General features: G+C 45.5%; 1 protein-coding gene across 4 annotated transcripts in view; it reads right to left on the reverse strand.

Annotated features, from left to right (window-relative positions):
- Positions 1 to 21,085, reverse strand: part of CLPB (ClpB family mitochondrial disaggregase) — a 188,669-nt gene extending 167,584 nt beyond the window's left edge. Inside the window, exons 1-2 of one of the 4 annotated variants that reach the window (XM_072610324.1) lie at positions 20,618 to 21,085; positions 17,047 to 17,098 (exon numbers count right to left, since the gene is read on the reverse strand). In XM_072610324.1, the coding sequence (XP_072466425.1) occupies positions 17,047 to 17,098; positions 20,618 to 20,975 (410 nt within the window). In that variant the 5' untranslated portion in view covers positions 20,976 to 21,085. The remainder of the gene's footprint in view (positions 1 to 17,046; positions 17,099 to 20,617) is intronic. The other 3 variants (XM_072610325.1, XM_072610326.1, XM_072610327.1) reach the window with 3 other exon arrangements.
- Positions 21,086 to 21,337: the final 252 nt, after the last annotated feature.

Raw genomic sequence — 21,337 nt, forward strand, 5'->3', positions numbered from 1 at the left:
TTTCTTTTCATTAACGTCTTACTGAAATTTACCACTTCCTTCAATCAGGAAACAAACATTTTGAGAAGAGATGCATTGGTTTCACCAGACAGCCAAAGGGGTCCATGACACAAAAGAGGTTAAGAACCCCTGACAGAGACAATTCTTACGGTCTCTCTCTGGCAACTCTAAGTTTATAGGATCCTAGGACCTCTGAACTGCCTCAAGCCCCTGATCAGAAGAGTAAACTTTTCATTTCTTAATCAGGGTTTGATTAGAACGATCTAATTCCATATTACGATAAATGTATCCCTTGACTGGAAGATAAAGGCATGGGAGGGAGGTAAGAGGCTGAAGGGCAGACCACACCAATTACTTCCTTTTCCTATGAAGCTTCTCCATGAAGCCTCTGGAAAGGGAAGAAGGCCACTCCCTCTACCTTCTTTGGTCTGCTAGCCGCTCCTGCCTACAGGAACTGGTAGTGTGTGAGCAGGAACCCAGCAGGAGTCCCACAGGCCTATGGTCTTGGGCGGCCTCTGGCTCTAGGTCACTAACCTAGGGTAATGCTGCACAGACAGCTCCACTGCCCTTCAGGTTTATAAAGCACTTTTCCCACAACAAAATTTGCAGGGAAAAAGTAGGATAATGTTATCTCTCCTTTTTTTAGAGGACAAAACAGTGGTAGAAGTGAAGGGTCACACAGAAAATGTGTCAGAATACAGACTTGAACCCAGGTCTCCAGACTTCAGGTCTACAGTTCTTCCCCCTACAAGATGCTCTAATACTTGGAGGAATTTTGTGATCTCTTCCATGTGGTTATTCTCTCCTCAACTAGACAGCTAACAGACCCCCTACAATCTCTCACCCTGTGCAATTCCTTCTGTCCACTCACCAATAGGAAGCTCTGCCCAATATATCCCAGGCCTTCCTCTAGGTCTTTCAATGCCCTTTGGGTACCAGGGCAGCATTTGGGCTCAACTCTCTATGCAGTCATGACCAGCTCTTTCCCCAATCTGTCAGTCTCTTGGTATCTTTCACATCATCCCATGAGCTCCAATCTTCAGCACTGTCCCTCATGAAACAATGTTTTCTGCCACCTGTCTTTCTTGCCAACGTCTTTCCTTCCATTTAGGTCCAACCTCCTTAGGTCTGGGGCAGCTAGGTGGTGCAGTGGATAGAGTGCTGGGCTTGCAGTCAGGAAGATTCATCTTTATGAGTTTAAAACTGGTCTCAGAAAGTACTAGCTGAGTCACCCTGTGAAAATTACTTAACTGTTTGCCTCAGTTTCCTCATCTGTAAAGTGAGCTGAAGAAGGAAATGGCAATCCACTTCAGGATCTTTGCCAAGAAAACCTCAAATGAGGTCACAAAGAGTCAGACATGACTGAAAAATGACAATAACAAGTCCCTGGGTCTTCTGGTTTTAGTCATAAAATGAATCTATGTTTATGTGATTCATTTCCTTTAACATTATCAATTTAATGGTCATCTTGGCAAGGATTTCACATTTGTAGCACCAACATATAAGATAACCTATGAAGATGGTCAAAAAGCTGTCATTCTGAGCACCCTCTTCCCTCAATGCAGAGGAGAAGCAACGCAGGCCTGGGGGCCATCTGAATTCTTCATTGCTTCCTAGGTTGACAGAGCTGGTTGACTGGTGCTGACCCTCTCCATACTTAGCTAGGCTGGTCCTCAGACAGCAAGCACACAAACTCAAAGTCTTTCCAGCTTGGTAGGAGCTGCCAGAGCTAGGGCTCCATCAGCACGGTTTTCAAGAAGGGTCATCTTCATGCCACAATGAGGCAGCAGAGTGGGGCTTTTGTGGAATACATCTCTAATATGAAAAACAGTCACTTTCAATTAGAACTTAATGTTTACAAAGTGATTTCCTTGCATTAAACTTGTGAGGTATTATTAGCCCCATTTTAAAAAAAGATGCTGAGGTCAAGAGAGATGAAGTGATTTCTCTATGGCCACACAGCTAATAAGTGACAGGGCTCACTCCCCTCTCTGACCAGCACCTTCTTTGCTATACCATGATGCCCCTTCATTGAGCACATTGGTGGTGATGAAGTTGTCTGAGCATTATATCAACCAGCCAGTACACAATGAGTGTCTTAGAGACATCTCCACTCCAAACATTCATACTGACTTTTTATAACAGAGCTGTGGTAGAGTGTTCTGAGCTTGTACTGGTCTGAGTAGTCACAGTAAGACACACTGTACCTTGACCCCAACTTAGTGATGTCATTTTGTCCTGTGCTCAATGTTGAAGAGGGCACAATAGAAGGTTCACAGAATGCCCAAGTAGAAAGGGACCCACCCTTAGAGGCCATCAAATCCAGCCACTCACTTTATAGGCCCAAACATCTGAATGACTCATCTGAGGTGACTGGGTCAGTGATGCAGCCAGGCTTCCTTCTCTAGTGGTCATTCTGCTGGTGTTGTCAACATCCTTGTCCTCAAGCAGCTCACTGTCTACTTGGGTAAACGGGACTCTTTCATTTATATAACTCTTCCCTAATATAACTAGACACACTCTAAAGCAGTATAGACACGTTATTAAGCACTCAGATCTGTCAGGCAGATGCTACAGGCTAGAGTGGACCTTCCTAGTTTATCACCTGCCAGATTGAGTTCTTAACTCTCAAAGGCAGGAAGGAACCACATCAGTGTTTTTCACATCAGAGTCCCATCTAACGGAGGCCAGCAAACATCAAAACAAGGTACCACACAGCTTAAAGAGAACATGGGAGGCAACAAGGCCATAGTCTCTGCTCTTCCGGCTATTAGAGATAGGGTCAGTTCTATAAACAACAAAATCAGAGACTCTAAAAACCAAAGGATCTTAATCCTCATTTTACAGTACCAGAGCCAGTAGGCAGCATAGTGGAGGAGAATGAGGATTGCACTGGATTCCTAACACTGGTCAACACTTATGAGCATATCACAGGCAAGTTACTTTATCTTTGCGTGAGTTTTCTTACCTGTGAAATGGGGATAATAAACATTTAAACTATCTACTTACTATATGGCATTATTATGGAGAAAATGCTTTGTAAATAGCATAATTGTGTACTGTTATTTTAACTACAAACTGCCAGAACCAAAGAATCTTTAGAATTAAATTTCTCAGAGCTAGACACTGGAGAGGGAAATGACAAACACTCTCCTGCAAATAAAACACCAAGTGGGAGTCCCAAAGAGTCAGACACAACTGAAATGACACAACAACAACACACCTGGAAAGGCCCCTCGAAGGCTGGCTAGTCTACTACCCTTCTTTCCAACGCCAGGATCCTTCCCAATCAGGATCATCTAGTCTCTGCTTGGACACTCCCAGTGACAGGGAGCTCAGTGTGGGACACCTTGGCTGGAAAATTCTTTCTTATGACGAGCTGAAATCTGCTCCTCTCTTAACTTCCCTCACTGGTCCTAAGTCTAACTGTAGCCACAGAAAATGAGTTTGCTCTCCCAATTCCATATAACCTCAGTAAAGTCCAACAGATGACAAAGAGAATAACCACATATATACACATACAGATATACACTCTTCTGAGAACAAGCTGTACTAAGGAGATCAGATTCACTAATTCAAAAAAGGGTCATCAGGGACTTGATGCCTTTGATTTATAAAGCAAAGAATTTTACACATAGCAAGTCACCTAATTGATTTTTTTTGGGGGGGGGAACCAAGGCAACTGGGGTCAAATGACTTACCCAAGGTCACACAGCTAGTAAGTGCCAAGTGTCTGAGACTGGATTTGAACTCAGGTCCTCCTGATGCCAGGGCCAGTGCTCTATTCACTGCACCACCTAGCCCCATCACCTAACTGCTTTTAAAAGGACTTGGTCAACATACAACTTTCAGGAGCATGACTACTATGTTTAGAAGAGCATTGAAGATGGAGAACCCAGGGCCGGCTAGAGGCAGAGGGCAAAGATGAAAGTGTGAGAACCCTACCTACATAATGATGTAAAGGTCTCAGATGTCTGTTTCTTCTACCCTAGATTTAATCAACCAGCAAGGGTTTCTTACTGATCTCCTACTCTAGGCTGGCCATTGTGCTAGGTGCTTGGAATACAAAGATTTGTCTTGTCCTCAAGAAACTTACATTTTAAAAAGTGAAAATATAGGAATATATGAACAGATACAAGTTAGCCATTGCAGGGGGAGGAGAACCAGACACTAGCAGAAGCCACTGGTGGTTCACCCTGTGGTAGATCCCAGCTTCTGGGAATAGGCAGCACTTCAGGTGAAGGTTATTTGATCCTCAGGTTATCATAGGGTAGGCCATGCTGAACTGACAGCAGACTGAGTAGCAAATGACTGTCCTGGATCAATACCCAGGGATGGAAGCTCAGTAATCTGCCTGCATGCTTCAGGATAAAGGCCAGGCTCCTCAAGCTGGGGAGCTCTCTGGCAACAGGAAGCCTATCAACTGAAACCAATCTCATCTGTGAGATATTCAAAAAATGCTTACTACATTCAGGGCCTTGTTCGTGGTGCTGAAGCTTCAGGGTTTAAAAAAGGCACAGGTCTTCACCTTGAGGACCTTCTAACTGAATGGGGGAGATAGCAGGCACACAAATAAGCATGGTCCAAGCATGTGATGAAGACAGAGCTGTGGGACACTGCATGAAGGAAGGATCCCTTGAATTCAGGGGAGGAGTGGGGGCATCAGGAAAGGTTTCATGGCAGAGGTGACCCCTGCGCAGAGCCTTGAAAGAAGAGTAAGTAGGATGTCAAAAAGAGATGGAATAGAACAGCCTGTGTGAATACAGGGAGGTGGAAAAGACCAGGATGAAACTGGGGAACAGCTGGTAATTCAGTTTGGCTGGAACACAGAGTAAATGGAGGGGAGTAGTGGGACATAAGGCCAGTAAGGCAGCCTGGAGTCAGGTAATGGAGGCTTTTCTAGACCATCTCAGGGCAAGGTGATTTTTGCTTTCTGCCCTGTAGTGCCACAGAACTCATAATACAAGGGAGCATCCACCAGGTTGTTCTAGGTATGGATTTTATCTCAGGGACTGTTATCATTAGGGGGTCTTAGAACCAGATGCCAGAAATGGAAGGCATTCCAATCTCCCTCCCAGTGTTCAGCTTTGGAAGGACATTCAAGGTACAGAATCACAGAGGGGCTGGAAAGGGATTTTAGAAACACCGTGGTCCAAACCCCTTCACTTTACAGATGAGGAGAGAGATTTGGAATGTAAATGACTTACTTTAAGATCAGTGAACTTTTTCAAAGATTTGTATTTTCCTCAGTTGTAGAGATGAATCCTTCACTTACACAACTCCAACCTTCTCAGGAAAGTTCAAAAGAGGGATGAGAAAATGATTGTACTGTGGTCGACCATGAGCAGCCTCTCTGGATTTGGCTGGTCTCTGGATAACCAGAAAAATCCTTTCCATCTTGGCAGAGCCTTTGGGAGTTTGTCCTCTCTCAGCATAGCTAAGTGTAGCTAGCCTTGAGATTATCATGAGATAGTGGAGTAGGATGAGAGTGTAGGGCCTCAAGTCAGAAAAGTATATAGCACAAATGTGGTCTTTCTCCCTTACTGCTGTCTCTCATTCAATCTAATCTAACCTTCTACCTGGTGCTAAGAGTTAGAAGCGGACCTTAGAGAGTGTCTAGTCTAATTATTCCTCCAGTACAGGATACTTCCTATGCACCCCTCCCTTCTGCCTGAGGAACTAGTTACCACTTTGAAAGATTTAGGGTTCCATGATATGACTTACGGGACCATTGGTGAAGGTTACCCATCTCTCAAGAGGTGATGGACTTGGGGTGCAGATTAAGACATGTAGTTTTTGGACATGGCCAATGGGACGATTTGTTTTGCTCGATTATGTATATTTGTTACAAAAATTTTTTCTTTTTCTTTCAATGGGTGAAGGGGAGGTGGGAGAAAAAAATAAATGCTTGTTAATTGGGAGTGGGGTGAGGAAGGCACACAGCAAAGAGAACTCTTTCTGTAAACATCCTATTCTACACCATGAGACAGTTCAGCTTGTTAGAATGTCCATCCTTCCTTTATGAACTGAAGTACGTCTCTCTGTGACTTTCCTCACAGCTTCTAATTTTTATACTGTCTAAGCAAATTGAATGTCTTTTCCTCTCAATATTGAAAGATGGTGATTGAGTCCACTGTGGGTCCACCCTCCCTCAAATCTCTATCCCCAGTTTCTCAGAATGGTTCTGTTTCAGCATGGCTTCATGTTCCCTTCTTATCCGAGATGCCCTCCTCTGGAGGTGCTCCAATCTGTCACTGTCCTTGCTGAAGATGTGGTGCTGGGCCACAGATATCTTTGCAGCCCTCACAGGGCCGTGTATACATGGGAGGAAACAAGTGAAAATCTGACTAATCAATAGAACAGATATATACTAGGAAAAGCAATCTCTCTGTTTCTCTCCTAAACACCCCTCCACACATCCCCCAAGTTCAGGAAACCAGGCTCCCTTCATTAGGCAGCATCTGGGCTCCTAAATGACTGGGTTAATCAGTCTAAGAGGCCAGAGCACACAGTAATCGAGCCTCTTGGGAGCAGGGAAAGGTCTGCTATTTTGCCTTTCACCTTGGTGCACTCTGAAGGTAACAGGAGCTGAGCTTGAAAGCCTTTCTCCATCTGGGGTATCACCACAGAAACAGCAGAGCTGACTTTCCCATCCTGGCCCCCTCCTATCCTACTCCCCCAACACCCCCACCCTGGGTTGGCCAGATGTGCTTTGTTTTTCTCGGCCATCTCCAGAGTTCTGGGTGAATGCCTCACTGAGATGCAGCAGCCTTAGCCCCTTAGAGGAGAGAGCCCGGAGGGCATGTTTGAGTTTGAGCTCAGCCTCTGGGAGCCACCCCCTGCCCCTCCCCACAGGTGGGAGCACAGCAACCAGACTTTTCCAATGACAAAGGCTTCTGTTGGAATGGCTGAAAAGGAGGCTTCTGCCTGGTCTACTGTGTCAGGACAATGTGGGGTAGTGGAAAGATAACTAGAAATGAAAGTGGAAGATGATCCAGATACAAGGACTTGTTTTACCACTTACTAGTTGTATGACCTTAGGTAAGTAACTTTACCTCCCTGGGTCTTAGTTTCCTCCTCTGTCAAAATGACATGGTTGAACTGGTTCTCTAAAATTCCTTCCAGCTGTTGGAAAATTGGGGGAAGGAATGCTGAAACACTTGTCCCACACAGTTTGGGGCTGGAATCAGGGGGCAAGGGGTGAAGATGTTCAAAGGGAATTGTAGACATGTTTCCTATCACTTTAGGGCTAATAACTCTTACCTATGCAAGATAAACTAATGCCTCCCTAACTTGTATGAAAGGCCTTGAGCTCTAGAGAACAAGGTTTAATTTGAAGGAGGCTTTAGAACTGGAAGGGGTTTTAGAGATCATCTACTCCAATGCCCACATTTTACAGATGAGAAAACTGAGGCCCAGAGAAGTTAAGTGATCTCTCATAGCTGATTTTAAGGCTTTGAGACTAAGATAGATAAGAGACCTGACAGATATGCATATACACACAGAAAAAAAATGCAAAGTGGCACAAGCACCTGTCAGTAAACTGAGTAAGAATGAGGGGATAGTAACTGTCTGCTAAATGGCCAATGGAGTTTTGGACAAATCCAGCTCTAAACCTAGAATTTTGGTTTTTTTGAGGGGATGTGGGGGTGGTGAAGTTTTCTTTTGTCTAATTTCTTTCTCCATCACTAATCAGCTCTGTGACCTTGGGAAGAAAGTCACTGGTCATCTGTGGGACTCAGGTTAAGTTGTAATGATTTTTTTCAATCCATTAATAAACATTTATTAAGCACCTACTACATGGTAGGCCCTGGGGATTAAAAAAAATGCAACAATTCCTGCTCTTAAGAGGCTTACTATGTTCTATCAAGGAGACCATATATACATTTATAGAATAAATGCACACAAAATAAACTGAAGGCAGTTTGAGAGGAAGGGCCTAGTGAGAGGAGAGGGGTTCTCTGGAGAGAAGGTGAGGAGGGAGTGCATTCCAGGCAGTGGGGAAAGTCAGTGCAAAGGTGTGGAGTTTAGGTATTATCTGAGAAGCAACAGGGAGCCAAGGCTGTTTACTAAGAAGGAGAGTGACATGGCCAGGTTTGTACTTGAGGAAACTCATTTTGGCAGCTGTGTGGAGGATGGGGTGGGGAGGGATCTGAGGCAGGGAGACCATTTAGCAGGCTAGCATCTTAGTGCAGGGCAGAGGGGATGGGGGGCCTGAAGTAAGGTAATGTCTGTGTCAGCAGAAAGAAGGAGGCTCCTCATTTTTCAGGAGAGGAAATGGAATCCAACAACAGTTAGCAGGCAGCTTTCCTGGGGGCATACAGAAAGCTGGTAGTAGGGCCAACATTCAAACTCTGGCTTCCTGATTGGTCTTTCTCCTATGCCACAGCTATCTCTCTAGAAGTTTATTTAGTTAGGCAGAGGGGAGAAATTAGGGTGTAATATGCAATCTTGGATGAAATGATAATTTACCAAGAGGCTCCATGGTTAGAATGCCGAGTCTGGAGTCAGGAAGACCTGAGTTCAATTCCCCAGACGTTCAATGTGTGACTCTGGGCAAGTCATTTCACTTTTATCTGCCTCAGTTTCCTCAATGGGAACAATAATAGCACCTCCCTGACAGGGGTGTCATGAGGACTGAATGAGATATTTGTAAAGTCCTTGGCAAATCTTAAAATGTTGTTACTATTACTATTAACTGGAAAAGCAACATGACATAGTAGACAGAGTGCTGTACTTGGAGTCAGGAAGGCCTGGGTCCAAATCTAGCACCAGATACCCATTAGCTGTGTGACTCTGGGCAAGTCCCCTCTCTGTGGCCAAACTTCTGTAGTTACAGAATGAGGAGGTGGGCTCTAAGGCCCCTTCCAGCTCTAATGCTATGATAATTCTAATTCTATTCTAACAACCTAATACACACAACAGTTCACATTTATATTTCCCACACACTACTGTATCTGAGCTTCTGTGAAATGAGGATTGTTTCAGTCTTACAGCAGGGGGAGGGGAAAGTGAAGATCCTGGGAGACAAGTGACTGCCCATAGTCATGTGGCCATCTACTTGAGGCTCTCTCTCCCACATAAGGCCACGTCGGCACAGCCATGGCAGATGTAACTCAGGAAGCACACGACAGGGAAGAAGGGACCATTTTCAATGGAAGCATCAAGGAAAATTGGCAATCTAGTTTGGGAGCTAAGAAAAACAATGGATATCCCCAAACAGTGGAAGGTATTGTAGGCAGTGTCAAATGAGCTGCATCAGCTCTAAGGGTTTCAAGAGCCCCCTCAGTGGAGAGAGGAAGGCATCACTGTGTGAGGGCTTCCAGGAGGAAGTGAGGTTAGAGCTGGTTTGAAAGTATTTAATTAGGCAGAGATGGCATTTCTAGCAAGGGGATGGCCTGTAAGTTCAGTTCAGCCCTGACCTAGGCAAAACAAAGGCCAGTTTCAGGATCCCATAGTATGGATGGGAAAGCAAGACTTACTGTGTGAAAGGAACATGGGTGGAACAATTAGACAAAACAGAACGTGCAGGAGACTCAGGGAACAGAAAATAGATCTGAGAGGATTTCAGAAAAGGGGGGATAGATGTGAGAGCTGGATCAGAGGCTTTAAAGATGGAAGGGCATTACTGAATCCAACCCTTATTTTTACAAAGAAATGAGGCCTAGAACTAGGAAGTGACTTGTTTTGAGTACAGCTAGTCAGTAGCAGAGCTGGGATTCTAACCGAGGGTCTCTGACTGCAGACTGCCAAGTGGTAGCACTTAAGCTGGACCCTGATGGGTGGGTATTAGTCAGTCAGTCAACAAACATTAAGCTCTATGTGCCAGGAACTGTGCTAAGTGTTGAGAACTAAAATATTAACAATCAAGGCAGTCCCTATCCTCAAGGAACCACATTCAAATAGGAAAAAACAACACATAGATGAGGAATTAAGAGTCTGTCAGCCACTGGAAAGCCTGGCATCCCAGCTACTAGAAGGTTCAGTATGTGCTGGATACGCTTAGGGACAGTAAACCCAACCTATCGCTGGTGTTGAGGTTCCAAACTCAATCTGAAGAATGGGCTTCGGGTCTGGTAGTCTGGTCAGGGTTAGTAAGAAGTAGCTCTGGGACCAAGGGCAGAGGTTCTGAGCAGTAAAGGGGCCTAGGCTTTTCAGTTGGCAGCCTGAGAAAGTGGCTTCTTGCCTAGAACCGGCCTCTACCTCACCTCCTGGCCGTGCTGCCTCCACTTTGGCCAACACCTTTCTGCCTCCCCTGAACACCTTGGATGCCCTCAGAACCTCCAGGGCTCTGAGAGGTGGCCTTTTGACTTTGCTGTGCCACTGCTTCAGCACACAGCCTGGCCATACATGGCGGGTGCCACCTCCCTGCCCTTCTCACCTCCAGCTCTTCATTTACAGGCTGGTTTCCCCCTTAGAATATAAGCTGCTTCACCTGCATCTGTATCCACAGCATTAAGTACGGTATCTGGCATACAGTAAACACTTAGTAAATCTCTCTCTCTCTCTCTCTCTCAAACTTGCCCTCAGGAAAGAAGCCCTCAAAGGTGGGATCCTCGAACCAGACAGAATCATCCAGCCCTTTCTCAAAAACATGACATTGAAGATGTGCCCCTGGGCTAGTGGGCCATGTGAAAAGACTCACAAATGAGACGCAGTTATAGAGGAGATGGCTCTGAAATCAACCAGGCTGTGACTAAAGAAAGGGCTGAGACACCAGTAAAGCAGGCCTGAGAAGATGGAGCTACTGAGCTTTTACTCCTTGGGGGTCCTATGCTCAGCAGGGCGGGGGGATACAAAAATGAAGATGATCTCTGCTCCAAGGAAGCCCTTCGGTGTCAGACTGCGTTAGACTGAGATGGGGACAATCGCAGTGACAACATCATGCAGGCCACGTTCAGGGTTCTAAGTGAGGACAGATACAAAGTTGAGGGAGCTCAGGGAGAGGGAAAGAGCACTTACTGGTGGGCAGACAGACTTCTTAGAGGAGGTATCATGTGAGCTAGGCCTTGAAGAATAGGATATCAACATGTAGAGGTACTGGGAAACAGTGAAGGGAGAGGATATAAGGAAGACCTGAAGGGATGGCATAAATATAGGATGGGATGGTGTAAACATAGGAAGAGGAAGAGATCTGTTGGGGGGGACTGTAAGTCATCAATCAGTCTGGCTGGAGAGCAAGGTGTATGTTAAAAGAAATAGGGAGAGAAGAAGAGAGCCTGGACTTAATTCGGCGGGCAACCTATCTAACCCCTTTCCTGTGTATTTTGCTCTTGTCAGACCTGTCTCTACAGACAATGCCCTTGTCCACTGGGCCTTTCTGTGCTCACACCTCTCCTTCCAGATCCTACCTCATCTCCAAAATTCAGCTCCTCTTCCAGAAAACCTCTGGTAACTTTGGTCCACAGTGACCCTCCACATCTGCCCCACCCCTCCCAAACTTATGTGAATTTCTACTGTACTTTCAACTTGTACCACACAAATAAGACCTAGATTACAAGCTGTTTTGGGCTATTGTATGACGACGTGGAAGGGTGCCATGAGATCTGGCCCCAGTCCCGGCTGTCACAGACTTGATATATCTCATCAGACGACACAAGTCCTAAGGCTCCATCCAACACTGACATTCTTTAGTATGAGTCTTTCAAGTCAAAGGATTGAGGATGGAACTCCGGCTCCATCCTAGGAGATCTGACCACTTGACTTTTCCAAACTTTTCTTTTTTATTCTTTATACAATCAGAACAGTCATAGAACTGAGTAAAATAGTGGCTATGAAAGCTCTCTGTCAAGGGCTCAGCTCATGGGGAGTTACTGCTAATGTTTTACACGTTTGAGGCCTGTCCTGCTAACTTCAGGTAAGAGCTCCCATAAGGCAGGGCCCACTTCCTCTTGTACTTTCCGTCCTCCTACCTCACTAGGAGGGGAGTTGTATGGCACAGATGAATGACAGCCACTGAGCCTCAGCTCTCACGCTATGGGAATGAAGAAAACCCTTGATCATTGCAGTGCCTTTCAACCACCAAACTCTATTCATGGCTTCCCACCCTGCTTTTGCCACACTTAAAATAACAGACTTTTTAAAGCTAGAAGTATGGCACAGCAGAAAGAGTACTATTCTAGGAGTTAGGAGATCTGGAATTCTAGTCTTGGTTGACAGTAATTAGATGTGTGACCCTGGGCAGCCCTTTCTCATCTCTGGGTCTCAATTTCCCCCTATGTAAAATAAGAGTCCCTTCCAGTTTGGTGCAGACTGTGGGGACTATTAGAGCAGAATGCAAGTCTGAGGTTGGGTCACTATGGCCTGGTCCTCTTACTTTAAGAGGAGGTGCTTCTGAGGCAACCTATCTTGTAAGACCAGAAGGGCCCAAAGATCAAGCAACAGCAGGTCCCCAGGTCCTGGGTATTGCCCAAGTGTAGCCACATTGATTCTGGAGCAATCCTCCTGCTGCTCCCTGTCTCCTCAAAGCAGCCGTTAGCTTCTGTGAGGCAGGAGCAATCCTTCTGAACCTCTGATTCTTCTAGGGTTACATAACTGAGGATGATCGAGAAGAAACTACATTCAAAAACCCTTTAGACAGAAGAAGGTGTCTTGGCAGAGGACGGCTAAGTTCTTATACTCAGGTGATCTGGGTTTAAATCTCTCATCTGTCTGTTACTGACTGTGTGACCCTGGACAGGTCAGTCACCCTAGCTTGGTTCAGTTTCCTCATCTATAAAATGAGAACAGTAATAATTCCCATACTTATCTCATGTGGTTGTTTTTAAGAACTCTGTAAACCTTAAGAGTTCCACAAAAACACAAGTTATTATTAGAAAGTGAAATACAGCTAACACTTCCTGAATCCAAAATTAAGCTAGGATAAAAGGGAGGCTTTTCTTTTTCTTTGAAAACTTAAGCTTAGTAGATTTTTTTAAATTGAATTATTTTATTTGTTTTCAGTGTTTGACAATCACTTCCATATATCTCAGATTTTTTTCTACTCCCTTCCATTCATTCCTCCCTCATTACTCCCTCCCTGAGATGGCGTACAATCTTATATATACATTCCTATTAAATGCATGTGGCATAGAATAAATAAAATGAATCAGAGAAACCATAAAACAAAACAAAACATAATACAAAAGAAAATGGTCTGTTTCTATCTGCAATCCAATTCCACAGTTCTTTCACTGGATGTGGAAAGCACTTTGCCTCAAGAGTCCATTGGAAATTTTTTAAGTCCATACCTTTCAATGAAGTACTAAGTCTACCAGAAAAATTCCTTGCACACTGGTTGTTGTATACAAGTTGTGTACAAAGTTCTCCTGGTTCTGCTCCTTTCACTCAGCATCAGTTCATATAAGTCTTTCCAGGCTTCTCTGGAGTCTTCCTGTTCATCGTTTCTCATAGCATATACATTCATGTATCAAAACTTGTTCAATCATTCCCCAGTTGATGGGCATCCGCTTGATTTCCAGGTTTTGGCCACCACAAAGAGAGCTGCTATAAATATTTTTGTATATGTGGGACCCTTTCCCATTTCTATAATCTCTTTGGGAACTGTAAGTCCAAGAAGTGATATTGCTGGGTCAAAGAGTATGCACAATTTTGTAGCCCTTTGGGCATAGTTCCAAATTGCTCTCTAGAATGTTGGATCAGCTCACAGCTCCACCAACAAGGAATTAGTGTTCCAACTCTCCCACATCTTCTCCAACATTTATCATCTTCCTGTTTTGTCATGTTAGTCAATCTGATAGGTGTGAGGTGGTACCTCAGAGTTGTTTTGATTTGCATCTCTCTAATCAATAGTGATTTAGAGCGTATTTTCATGATCATAGATAGCTTTAATTTCTTCCTCTGAAAATTCCCTGTTCATATCCTATGACCATTTATCAGTTGGGGAATGACTTGTATTCCTGTACATTTGGCTCAGTTTTCTATATACTTTAGAAATGAGGCCTTTATCATATACACTAGTTGCAAAAACTCTTTCGCAGTTTTCTGCTTCAGGAAGGAGGCTTTTCAAAAAAGGCCACTGAACAACCAAAATAGCTGTCACAAAATTCTCCCAACTTTTGATTAAAGGTCTTTTTTAATCACCCATTTTGTTTTTTATTAAAGAAGAGCTCCTTGAGTCTTCCCTCAAAGCCTAGTTACTCATGATTACATACAATTTTATCAAGTTTGATGATTTCCTTTCCTTGCTCATATGCAAACTGGAAACAGAAAATCAGAGAGGTGAGGAGAAGGGAAGCAAGGGCAAACTAGGGAAATCAGGCAGCACAATGGACAGTGCTGGACTGGGGCCAGAAAAGCCTTCTTTCATTTCTGCCTCTCAGACAAGTGAAGTGGCCATGGGCAAGGAGTCGACTCTCTCTGGGCCTCAGTTTCTTCATCTATAAAATAGTAACACCTGTACTGCATGCTTCAGAGTCATTGTGAGCTCCCTATTCAGTAAACTCCAATAGTTCCCTGTCACCTCCAGGTTCAAAACCAAAATGCGTTTGGCATTCAAACCCCTTGGGAACCTAGTCCCCTCCTATCTTTCCTGCCTTCTGACACCTCCCTTCAGAATAGACTCTGACTCAGTGACACTCCTGGCTCTTCCACAACAAGATACTCCATCTCTTAGCTATGGGCATTTTCTCTAGCTATTCTTCACTCCCGGAACCCTCTCCTTCCTCATCTCCACCTACTGACACCCCTGCCTTCCTTTAAGTCCCAACTAAAATCTCATCTTCTACAGAAAGCCGTTCCTAACCCCTTAGCAGGCAACCCAGGTGGATGGAGTGCTAGGTCTGGAGTTGGGAGGACTTATCTTCCTGAGTTCAAATCTGGCCTCAGACATTTATTAGCTGTGTGACCTTGGGTAAGTCACTTACCCCTGTTTGCCTCAGTTTCCTCATCTGTAAAATAAACTGGAGAAAAAACTGGCAAACCACTCCAGTATCTTTTGTCAAGAAAACGCCAAATGGGAATCACAAAGGGTCCAATACAACTGAAGAACAACCTTCTTAAGTGCAGTGTCTTCATTCTGTTACGTATTTCCTATTATCTTGTAGATAGCTTGTTTGTGCATGTTTGTTTATCTGTTGTCTTCCCCATTAGACTGTGAGCTCTGAGAGTGGGGACTATCCTTTGCTTCTTTGTATTTCCCAGTGTTTAGCCCAGTGCCTGGTACAGGAGCACAGTAGGTTCCAGACTGAAGTGAGAGGATACATATAAATGTCAGTTACTATTAGAAGTATTATTAATAAGGGAGATAGAACTCACACAGTCCGGTTGCTTGGTGCCCGTCGAGTACAGAGGCAAACAGTCTCCTATACTTCAAAAATCTGGGTCCATGATTGTCTCAGAGCCCAGGACACTAATGCTGGATGATAACTTATGTTCACAGTGGCAACCCTGAGAATCATCAAGAAAGGTTGCTCTGCAAATACGAGGTGTTTCAAGTTTGTTGGAGTCAAGAAGCTATTTATTTACAGGAAATGTCCTTTGTGTAAGAAGATGAGTGTGAGATACTTTAATAAGATTTCAAAGGGCTACAAAACTGCACGTACCCTTTGACTCAGCAATAACATTCCTAGGTCTATATCCCAAAGAGATCACACAAATGGGAAAAGGACCCACATGTACAAAAATATTTATAGCACCTCTTTATGTCGCAGCAAAAAATCGGAAATTGAGAGACTGCTCATCAACTGGGGAATGGCTGAACAAGTTGTGCTATACGAATGTAATGGAATACTACTGTTCCATAAGAAATGATGAGCAGACAGATTTCAGAAAAACCTGGACAGACTCATATGAACTGATGCTGAGTGAGGGGAGCAGATCCAGGAGAACACTGTACAGTTATAGCCACATTGTGCAATGACTAAGTTTGATAGACTTGGTTCTTCCTCAGCAATTGGAGGTTCTAAGACAGCTCCAAAAGGCTCACAATGGAAAATGCTGTCTACATGTAGAGAAAGAATTATAGTCTAAATGCAGACTGAAGCACACTATATGCTCTCTCTCTTTTTTGTTTTGTTTCTTCTTTCTCATGATTCATTCATTGGTTCTAATTCTTCTTTACAATATGACTAATGTGATAATGTTTGATATGAATGTATGTGTAAAGCCTTTGTCAGACTGCATGCTGTCTTGGGGAGAGGAGAGGAAGGGGGAGAAAATTTAAAACTCAAAAGCTTGTGGAACTGAATGTTCTAAACTAAAAATGAATAAATAAACAAATAAAAGGATTTCAAGACAGAATGTGTAGGTGCTCAAAGAAAGAGCCCTCTTCCCTCCATCTCCGGGCTGTGGAAGGCTGAGCCCTTGCTCTATTGTAATTCTGCAAAGTGACATAGCCAGGTAACGTTACCCAGAAAACAAGAAAATATGTTTAAAGAGGCTGTCAGTCACTGCTGGAGTAAGTCCCAGAATCCATTGAGTAATCAGCATGAAAAGAGGTCTCTGGGTGAGCACAGAGCAAGGCTGTTTGGGGCAAGGCAGGAATGCACATCTAAACTTGGTTTACTCAGACTCCCATGGAAGTTGCCAACTATTATAAATGGCTCTGATAACAGTGAGCTGCCATCTGTGCCTGGTTTCTTAGATGCCTGCTCAATCATATTTATTTAGCTTAAGAAACTTCACTCGTCTCCTGCGTTCCAAAGTGGCTTATTAAAAAAAAACAAGCCTCAAGTGTTAATATGAAAAAGCACCCTGGAGAATCAGTATTAATGCTACAGACAAAATGAGAGAGAATCAAAGTAGTATGTCTTGGTCGGGGCTTGGCTGCCTTTCAGCTCCACTTGGGGAAAACTTCCCCTCAAGAGGATAAGGCACAGGCTTCAGGGCCTGTAAATCCCCTCCTTCTAGCTCCATGACAGGACACTGTGGGGAATATATGGCTGATCAGTTCAGATCACAGGCTAAAGACCAATCTAATGCAAGTCCCCTTAACTCTAGTTAGAAAAAACGTGTTTTCCAGAATGAACCCTAAACTGGCCCATGCTTAACAGGTTCACACTTTTCAGGTGAAGAACAGGCAAGGTCAGGGAAGCACTTAGCTCTTACCTGCTGACTTCTTGGACATTGTTGGTCCTGGCTGCTTCCAGCAGGGCAGCTTCTGAAGGAAGACAAAGATGAGTCAAGGTTATAAACACAGGTTGGGTACATGCCTGGAGGTGTTCTACCACCCATACCCACACCCAGCTCCTTAAACTCAGTCCTCAATGCATTCTTATTCTTCGACTTCCAGAGCCAAGGCAGAAATTAGAGGGGTAACACAGGATGGCAAAAGCCTGAGCTGGTTGGACAGGGTCTTTCAGACTACTCTGAATTACCCTTTTATTTTATAGTGGAGGAAAATGTCATAGAGAAGGAAAGTGACTGGTCCAAATCCCATAACTGAAGACCAGAATTAAGGTTTCCTGGTTTCTAGTTGAGGGCTCAGTTGGATACTCTTGAGCCCACACAGTGCCAAAGGGCCTGACAAGCTGCCTCAGTTGTGCTAGACCCTATAGGGACAGCTAGAATGCATCATCTTTTAGCTGAATGGCACTGACCTGATGGCTCCATCTCGTGGCAAAAAGGAGAAATGGCAGAATCCTAGAAAGGTTTTCAAAATCAGGTGAATTTTCCCAATCAATTCATCAAGTATGAATTTCAGGTTCTGTTTGCTGGGACCTCAGAGATGACTTAGCCTAAGGACCATAGGATTTAGAACTGGAAGGAACTAGAGACCATCTTGCCCATCTTCCTTATAGGAAGACTGAGGGCCAGAGAAGAAAAAAAGACTATGTCCAAGTTCTCAGTGGTAGTTAAGTGGTAGAGCTAGGACAAGGACCTGAGTTCACTGACTCTAAACAGGGTCCTCAAATCCCTCATTTTCCCTAATACCTTCACTCTGCAAATGAGGAAATTGAAGGACAGGGAGGAAAAACAACCTGACAGATGCCATGTAACAAGTCAGTAAAGGAGCTGGGATTAGAACTCAGCTCTTTTGGCTCTTAGCTTACTTTAGGACAGGGACTGTTTGTTTTTTGTCTTCCGCATGCCAGTGTCTAGCAGAGGGCAAATGCTTAATAAACATGTGCTGAATTAAACTCCCGCTAACCATATGTGATGTGGAGACAAGAAGAAAAATGAGTTCTACCTGGAGGAACTCCCAGACTGGTTGGGGAGACAAAACTTACACATGGAGAATACTGGAGAACAAGAAAAAAGACCACATAGAACTACAAGTTTAGTATCTAGTTCACTGAGGGCTCAAAGAGCTAGAGAAGGTTCCCTGGAAAGGACTGGATGTGAACTGAGCCTTGAAGGATAGGAAAGATTCCAGTGGAACATGGAAGAACTGCTACACAGACTGGCAAAGCTCTGGCCTTCCATGTCCCATGGACAGAAGCAGAGAAAGGCAAGTGGAGATGAGTCATAGGAAACCAGAGGTACTCAGGACTCTCAGAGAATCTAATATTCAAGACAAAGAGTTCAGGTGTGATGGGGCAGGGGGAACTATGTGCCTTCCTCTGCCCTGAAGGTCTACTTCTACTTCCAGGCTATTTCAGTAAATCAGTAAACATTTATTAAACACTTACTATATGCCAGGTACCTCCTCTTCTTGCTACTGAGATAACGTGGAAGTGAGTCTTTGCCCTCTAGTTTGGATGTGAAGCTTGGGAGAGGTCTGCTGGGACTGGTATCCTGAGTCCTTCACAACTATGGTAAGCCCTTGTCTCCTGCCTGTGGGGCTACTGTGTTTTCAGGCTTCATGGGAATCCTGCTGACTCTCTCCTCCCAGATTAGAGGACTTATAATACCCCCAAAACTCCTCCTATCTGCTCCCAAATCACCTGAATAGATTATCTGGGGCAAAGCATGGCTGAGTGCAGAGAGAATCTTTATCTTCCCTGTTGTAAAGCTATTTACAGCTAAACTTTTTGGTAGAGTACCTGTTCCCTCCTTCCAGCTCCTGTGGCCTCACTGAAGCCCAAATCCCAATGTACGGAACACAGCCACCTCCTCAGCTGTGCTCAATTCCTCTATGCATGACCAGTCCCCTTTCTACAGCCCAGCACTGACCAAGCTCAATCTGGTCCAAGAACCTTTTAAGACTCCCGACAGTCCCTGAGAGTCTGCATGAAGCTCTCTGTGGTCTGGCCCCAAATAACTTTTCCAGTCTTCTTTCCCTAAGCTCCCCAATTCAATGCTTCCATTCATTATTTTCTCACCAACCTCTCAACATGATCAACACCTTCCTGCCTTTCTTGGTCCTTCACCTCTAATACCAGGCCCTCTCCTCTTCCAAATCTTCCTTACCCTTCAAGGCACAGCTCTGGTCCCTCCTTCATGAAACCCTCCACAACTAATCTGCCTCACAGAACTCCTTTACAAGCACCAAGTCAATCTGTCTTGTGGTCTTTACATTATTAGTCTAGTCTCTCCAGCAAGACCACAAACTCTTGGAGGGTAAGAATTTGTATTCTCCTTCCTGAGTCATCCCCTACTCATATAGCTAAGTATATCTGTAGGCATGCAATGAACTCGAGTTGTAACTGTTGGGTCAGTAGTGCCAACCCCTAAGTGGGTCAGAAGTCCCAAGAGTGACCATATAGTTCCAGACCTCAGTATGACCACCTGACAAAGTGGAGGCTATGAAGAATATCTGCTTAAAGAGGCCAAAATGTATTTGAATCTATAACTGTGGCTTGGCCTCTTGAGGGGGGTCAGTGTCCCTTTGAGGTACAAGGGAAAGCCAGCGCTGTGGCTGGTCCTTCCTCTCAGCCCCCCCAGGACTGGCTCTAACAAAATACTTCTCCAGGGATTTTGTAACTTTAGTGTTGTTACCACCTACACATTTCAAAACATCTCATTTGAATATCTGGTTACAAAGTTGCTGTGGCTCAAAAATCCATCCTTTTGTGGTTAATTTAGTAATAAAGCAGAAGGTTCAGGAGGGCCAGCTCCGGGAAATCCTCCAATGGCACAGTCTTCAAAACCCAGGTTCACTACCACCACACAATGAGGTGTCAGAGGAAGACTTCCTTGGAAAAACATCAAGATGGAAATTCACAGGACTTAGGAGTCTTGGTTCTGACAAGCTTTGGAAATGTGACAAGGGGCAAAGCAAGGCTGTCTGAACCGATCTGCTTCCGTTAGACAGCAAACAGTTCACATTTCCATCACACCTCAGTGCAGGGGTCATTTCTACAAGAGCTCTGCGGGCCTGCCTCGAGTCACAGGGCTGGCTGGTCAGTGGCTGGGCTGAGCATCCAGCCCTGGGGTTCTGCCTTTCCATCACATCACAGCTGCTTAGAAAAGTCTGAGACAGAAAGGTCCGTTCTGGGCTCCCCTCGGACAGTCTGCATGACAGGATCTGCACGAGCAGGCGTGGGGAACCTTAGGCCTCGGGATCACGTGGGGCCCTCTAGGTCCTCGGGGGCGCTACGTGGGGCCCCATGGGATCTCGAGGCCCATGGCTCCCCAACCCTGAAGAGGTATAACAAACTCATTACCTTCATGGTTGCAAAGTTCTGTCTAACGTGCTGTGGAGGACAAGGCAGGGGCAGAACCCGGCTCTCTCGCCTCCCCCAGCCCCAGAAACCCCCTCCCCCCCACGACAGGACAGAGGCTGCTGGATAATCACCCTTATTGGCGGGGCTCTTGTTGTAGCAATGAGCAACCAGAGCAGACGCCAAGGCCCACACGCCCAGTCTGGCCGCGTTCGGCACTCCGCTCCAGCGGCCCGACGAGGGGCTTTCTTCGGGGCCGGGAAGATGCCCCCACGTGGCAGCCCCGAGGCCCTGCGGCAGCCTGTCCCGGCTCCGCCGGGAGATCGCTCCGACATACTGCGGCTGCGCCGAGGACCGCCCCCCTGCGGCTGCTATCAGGTACTGCGCCTCCCCGCGGCCCCCGGCCGCCCTGCTGGGCTGCTGGGCCCGGAGGAGACGCAGGAGGAGACCCGGTACCGGCGCTGTCCTCCTCCACACCAGGGACCCCAGCATTGCGATGTCGGCTATGCCCACCCCGCGCTCCCGGCGCCAGCCTTGGCCACGACGAGGGTAGAGACCAACATGGCCGCCGCGGCGCTTTCTAACATGACGCGCGGGGGGTGGGGTGCACAAGGGCCCACGGGAGTTGTAGTTCATCTCCCCGGCAAGTTACGTAGCCAGAGTTGGCAAGGAAACTACATTTCACAGAAGGCAACAACATGGGGTAATAATGAGGGCGCACCCATGGAGGTCCGGGGCATGCTGGGAGTTGGAGTTCCGTCGGAGATGAGGCAAGGTGCGGAAATAGGTGGCGGGAGTGGAGCCTACACCTGGATATCTCTAGTACCAGTTCGAGTCCCAGCAAGGGCAAGTGT

The sequence above is a fragment of the Notamacropus eugenii genome, chromosome 5 (assembly GCF_028372415.1).
Source record: "Notamacropus eugenii isolate mMacEug1 chromosome 5, mMacEug1.pri_v2, whole genome shotgun sequence".
NCBI classification, from domain to species: Eukaryota; Metazoa; Chordata; class Mammalia; order Diprotodontia; family Macropodidae; genus Notamacropus; species Notamacropus eugenii.